At 32.3% G+C, this 6689-nt stretch overlaps 1 protein-coding gene across 1 annotated transcript; it reads left to right on the top strand.

The window, feature by feature from the left end:
* The first annotated feature begins 2848 nt into the window (after nt 1-2848).
* LOC140971003 (uncharacterized) lies at nt 2849-6189 on the top strand. Its single transcript, XM_073433028.1, has 8 exons — nt 2849-3085; nt 3528-4039; nt 4136-4208; nt 4352-4432; nt 4520-4583; nt 5228-5315; nt 5415-5499; nt 5900-6189. Exons 1-8 carry the CDS (start codon nt 2924-2926, stop codon nt 5981-5983), a joined length of 1149 nt encoding a protein of 382 aa, XP_073289129.1. The 5' UTR covers nt 2849-2923; the 3' UTR covers nt 5984-6189.
* Nucleotides 6190-6689: the final 500 nt, after the last annotated feature.

Here is a 6689-nt window from a genome sequence, read left to right as displayed (position 1 = left end):
AGTGGTTGAGTGGTCCTACTGGGTGTTGTGGTATAGATCGAGGCGAGAGTCCTAAAAAATTATACCGTGTCTTGACCTCTTTAGGATAGACATTAGGTTTCCTCTTCATCCTTGGATATTTTCCTTCTATGTCAACCCGACATGTAGCTGGGTCAATTCCTGCTTTAGTTTTCAATTTCTCCCAGTTTTACTTATATACTTGGAATGGAGAAATTATAAACTCATTAGTACCGACCTTATATTTTCCCATGTCCATTTGAGTTTTAAGGTTGATCTATCTCTCTTCAATCCAGGAGATTAAGAGTTGACTTGGTGGCTCGAGATAAGGATCGAAAAAATCAATTTTTGCTTGAGCTAACTCATCTAAAGATGATCTCGACTTAGTACTTGTGCTAAGGATACTTGTATCTCCTATTCTATCTATATATATAGCCATGTACTCGAAAACTCTCTTTTTGAGAAGCCATTGGTTTTTCAATAGCATGAAATATAGACTTTTGCAATATAAACCATAACTAAGTATAAGCATACACACAACATGTAATTCGATCAGAGACCGTCCTCTTATCAACTTGTTGTAGCTTACCATCAATTTTTGCATTTAAGGTAAGTTTATTGAACTCTTTTTGAAGCATATGAATGTGTTATCTCAAATGCCTCTACATTTTTATAATGACATTGACATCAGTATTGTCAATCTCTTGTTAGAAAATCTACAATATTATTTTCATGAGATTTAATAATAACAATATCAAATATATTATTTTGACACAAAGCTTGTCATTTTAATAGCCTAGCTTTTTCGGGTTTAGATTCGTTTTTTATTTTTCAAAAAAAAATTTAACATGCCCATTATCAAATTTCAAAAATAATTTCTTAGTAAGTAAAAATATGCTCATTTTTCAAAAACTTTTTTTACTGCATAAAATTCATTTTTATTGATGTGCCATTGTATGATATTTGCATATGAGAAAAGTTCACTACAATATATGCATGATTGTTATTGTTATTGTTCTGGTGCGAGTTTGTAAGAATTGTTGTCCATCGATGATCAATGACATTTGTGTATAATATTATAGCATCTTGATCTTGAAGAATAAGCATTTTTGGCAAATATTTGCAAATATCTTTTAGTTGGATAAGTCCCTTAATATGCTTTTCTGTTCACGTAAATCTTGCACTTTTCTTCAATAATGGATTAAACATTTTTCTATATTTTGCTAGATTCTTTATGAACATTCTATCAAATTTAACAAATACTAATAAAATTTGGAGTTGTTCATTATCTCCAAGTTTCTTTGGAAAATTTTGTAATTTTTTTCACATTGTGTTCTTACAGAATTATTCATGACACATCTATTTCTATTCCAATAAATTCAATTTCCTTGTAGCTATGGCCGTCTTTTTTCCAGATGAGACAAGTTCTTTTNTTTTTTTTTTTTTATACATTTTAGAGAAATTCTCTAAGTGTTTAATATGTTCATCCATATTTTTAGATGTAATTAAAATATTATCAATATAGACAAACATAAATTTAATTCAATCTTTAAATATATTATCCATCTTTATTTGAAATATGTGGGGTACATTAATCAATCTCATTGCTAATATTTTCCATATAGAATGATCTTGTTGTGTGGTGAAAGCTGCAATTTCTTGTTTTTTCTTTCATCCGAATATGATTGAATCCAGACTTACAATCAAATTTAGATAACATTTTAGCGTTGCATGTACAACTAATTAAATGATCTATAGTATGTATAAAATATATATCAAACTTCAGAATTTTTTTAATTTATTTATAATTATTACTAACTTAGATTTGTTTATTTGATTTCACCATGATTTTTCACAAAAATCTGTACTGTTATATGATGATGTTTTTGCTTTGATCAAACCAATGTCAAAATATTCTTTGATAATATTCTGCATTTCATTTTGATTAACTATGTTCATCAAGATATGTTTGTATATGACGAATTCATATTCCTTATCTTCTTTAATTTTAAGATTGCCTTGGAGTTTGTTATTTTCCCACTATGTTGAGAAATCCTTATTGTAGTTTTTCAAAAGACTCAGTAAGGTATTGGAGATAATGGAGACCAATCATTTATATAATTGTCATCAATTTTTTTTTGTCCGATGACAATTTTGATGAGATTGATAGTTTTTTCATCATCGGTTAAATGTTTTTGTATTACTTTGACCTTCAATTTTTGATATAATAAAGGTTTGATATCAAAAGATGATGATAACATGTCTCATGCGAACCTATTGCTAAAATTGTATTGTAGTTTTTCTAGAGTTTGACTATTTGTTTTAATATTTTTCGATGTTCCAAGAATGTCATCTTGTTTTTAAAAGATTTCTTCAATTTTTCGTGGTACATATTATAACTAGTTACCATAATTTTGTATTTTTTTTTTTGGATTTCTCTAAAATCTATTGAGAATTTAGAAGAATTCGGGATTGTTTCTGGAAATCTTGAATCATATATTACCTTAATAATCTGATCCGTTCTTAGTTGTTCTTGATATCTAATTTTTTTTATTAGATTTTTTTTATTTAAAATATTCTAAAATATTATACTAAAATATGAAAATAATAAATCTCGAATATATCTTAATAATAATAATAATAATAATAATAATAATAATAATAATAATAATAATAATAAATTATGTCTTCACCGTTCAACCTACCGTTTCATGGGCCTATTAAAAAAATTTAACAAGTTAATTTGGAAATATTTAGATCTTAAGGACATAATTGAGTAAAATTAAAAAATACGAGGGATAATCGGTATATTGAAAGACGAAATCAGGAATTAGCATAAACAACAGGATATAATCCTTAATTATCCCCCAACATGCCTTCAAAAAATTCAATAATCAGCGTCATATAATAAAGAATAGTGGCCGGGATGGGGCGGCAGCAGGAGCAAGAGCAAGAAGATACTATGAAGAAGCAGTCCAAATCTTTGAAGACTAAAGCAGCGCATTTTGTATCTGATCTTACCACCGTTTTGCTCAACCCCATTTCCGATAAACCCTCCAAACCTCGCCCACCACCTCCGCCTCCTCATGTAAATTCTTCTTCTACTTTTGTTTTCTGGGAAGTTCGGCTTTCTCGTTTGGTGTTATGTTTGTAAATTTGTTTTTTTTTTTCCCTTCAATTTCTTGTAGAATTGTTACCTGTTTGATCGTAATTTGTGGGATTCGATTATGGTTATTATTTTTGGCTTTTGAATATCTATCTTGAAGTTGATTGTTAGGGTTTTATGGTGGCTTTGTGTCTGTGGTTGATTGTTAAGGTTTCAATAGCTCTGTGCTGGCTGTTGGTATTTTGAAACATCAGTCTGTGTTGACTGGAGTTAAAAATCAGTGACTATGAACTTACAATAGGAAAGGGGTGTTTTTAATTTAACTAACATTGTCTTCTCTTAATTCATGGCGTCTGTATGTCATCCTAGTTGAATTATGTATCCGCCATGACTCTCCCTCCTATTTTTTCTTCATTTTTGATAGGATGATGCTGATGATAGTGAACATAGCCAGTCAGAATTGGAGGGTTATGTGGAATCTGTTGATGCTCCTGATACATCATCGTTTACTGCATTTTTGTATTCTCTGTTAGCATCCTCCGAATCTCAGGATACCAGTGCCTTAAGTGAAAAAAGTACTTCTCAAGATGAACTGAAGACACCATCCGATCCGATGAGAGAGAATTTCAAAAAGAGAAGTATTTTCTCAAGGGGTAAACAATCCCTGGGCAGAGCATTCAATCGAGCTGCTAAATTTGGCGGTCTTCAAGATCAAGCCCCCAAATCTGGTTCTGTTGTAGCTGTTGGTAACGGCAGTTGTTCTAATGCTTCTGCAGATGAAGGGATCGCCATGCAAACATTAAAGGAATCTCTGCATCTGGAAAAGCTCCCTGAAACTTCTGAACCATCGATGCTTCTCTCCGAGAAGACACGAAGCGTCCTTTATGCCTCACTACCTGTAATTGTTCAGGGGCGGAAATGGATATTATTGTACAGGTCCGATATCTGTGAACTTGTATTTGATATGCATCTTGTTTTAGTTTAATTTATCAGTTCATTTCGCTTCAATTACTTTATGCTATTAACTTTTAGTACATGGAGGCATGGCATATCTCTTTCAACACTATACAGGAGAAGTATGCTTTGGCCGGGCCTCAGTCTGCTGGTAATATTTCATACAAGCGACTTTTCAAAGTTCTATGTCGCAGGAAAATTATGCAATGTAAAATAAACTTTATATAGAATGAGGTGATATTTGGATACGCATGGGGCTTGTACATGTGTTTATGTTTCTCATTGTTAATTTAGGTTGTTGGGGATCGAAATGGAGCAGTATTTGGTGGTTTGGTTGAGGCGCCTTTGAGATCAATAAATAAGCGAAAGTATCAGGTAGTTCCGAATCTTTTAGCTCTCAGTTATAAACAAAACGAAGTTATTTAATCACTTTCACCAAATTGAGAGCTGAATTTGTAATAGGGAACAAATGATTCATTTGTTTTCACTGATACCTCTGGGCAACCTCTCATATTTCGTCCAACAGGTATCAATTCCTCCATAGTGTCTCTGATATTTAGTGTATGGATGATCCCTTTTTATTTAACAGACTATTTTTGAGCAGTTGGAACAAAAATGTTTTGGTTGGAGATTCTTATATGAGGTCCTGGTATGATTTGGACCATATCATTGAACGTTGGTTATGATCTGTCTTAATATGATCATTTTATATCACTTGCTCTTTGGAGAGGGGAAATATATGTCTCACAAATCCTATAAAATTTTTATTTACCATCCTACACCGATCACGAGCTGACAGCCCATGTATTCAAGTGACTTTCAGTTCTATTAATATCATAGAATCCTTTGTCAATGAAGCATCAACACTGAGAGCTAACCTTAACATCTAGTATTTCACTCATATGAATTTGTGCTGCTTTACAAAAATTCCTAGAACCCTCATTCTTGAGGTGAATCTTCTTAAATATAGTATTGTTACAGTTTATGAATACTCTCCTTTCTGGTGTTGTCGCTAATATGGCCTTAATTAATATGGTGTCTATTATGTTTTTCTGTACTTATTTCTTTTTCTGTTTTTTATTTCTCCTGTTATGAATCCTATGAGGTTGAGATTGATCACTCCACGACCGGCTTTGTTATTTTATTCTAACCTGTAAGCCCATAAAACAGGAATAAATCGGTATTTTACATTGTGCAATACGGAGTATTTGGCCTTGGGCGGGGGCAGTCATTTTGCACTCTATTTGGATGGAGATCTGTAAGCTTTCACTTGCTTTAATATTAAAATATACATAACATCACTGTTGCTTTGTTCTATTCCTTGCATTCAAATCATCTCCTCCTGATGGTGCCTCAGATTGAATGGATCAAGTTCGTCTTCAGAAACATATGGGAACCCATGTTTATCACATTCTCAAGATTTCGAAGTGAAGGAGATTGAGGTATTCATTAAACTTGCAGCCCCTCCAATACCCCCTCGTTTCTCACACATTCACATGCAATTTGCTTAAGCCCTATCTCGTAAAATGCTCAATGACGTGGTTGTGTTAAATTAGTTTTAAATCATAAAATTATTGTTAAGTCAACTCCATAAGCTTGAGCATTTGAGAAAAATGAAGCATAAAATAGAGTGATTCGCAAAATCCCTTAATTTTTTTTATCAAGTCGGTCTTGAGCGTCTTTTGCATTTGCCATTACCTGATTACCAACCAACATGCTTACATGCAAGGGAATGAGAAAATTATAACACTATAATTTCATTCACCTCTTGCAAGGTCGAGCTTTTTGAAAAAAAGTGATAACCAACTAATGTCATTTTTTGTATTTTTTCCTCATAAATAGTTATGGGGCTTTGTATATGCTTCCAAGTACGAAGAGTTGATAGCTTTATCACGAACGGAGTCCCAAGGAATTTGCCACTGGTAAATGATTCTTGATAGAATTCATCAGCTTGTATCTCTCTCTTGATGGTTCTCTGAATTCCACTTTCTTACCCGATGTGATGTGGTTGCCTTCTAAAGACAGCTTTGCAGTTGTACAGATATGTGCGAAGTTGTATTGTACATAATTGGGGCCACAACTGTTTCTCCTTTTTCCTTGGGTGACATTTATTAAAAGTTAGTTTGGTTGTATACTGTTTCCATGGTTATGTCTCTGATTTGCATCATAACTTCTTTGTTGATTTGACAAAGAGGTGCGTAAGCCGAGTGAGAACTTACAAGCTCTCTTTGGTAAAAAAAAAAAAAAAATTAATAAAGATTTATAAGATGGCAAAAGTAAGTTGTTTTACGTTTTTAAGTTGTTTGATGATATTATTGAATTATTTTTGATGGAATAAAAGGACGATTAATATAATTTCATTCAATGGGAATTGTCATTCAGATACTAAAGAACATTAAAATTATTCTGAAATGTATTAATTTGTTGTTCATTATTGATATATATATATATATTACCCCTTGAATCGTAGAGACAGACAAATGGGTCAAGGGCTCGCAATTTCACGGATTTTTTAAAAACAAACGTGTTTGAAAAAATACCCCTCCTCGTTATTCGTTCGGAAAGTTCCGGTCTAACTACTCTCTCGACGTGATTATGTATTTGTTTTATTTTCTGAAAATTGTAATTTTTT

This window comes from Primulina huaijiensis, chromosome 2 (genome assembly GCF_012295235.1).
Source record: "Primulina huaijiensis isolate GDHJ02 chromosome 2, ASM1229523v2, whole genome shotgun sequence".
NCBI lineage: Eukaryota > Viridiplantae > Streptophyta > Magnoliopsida > Lamiales > Gesneriaceae > Primulina > Primulina huaijiensis.
This window is presented reverse-complemented; position numbering and strand designations above follow the sequence as displayed.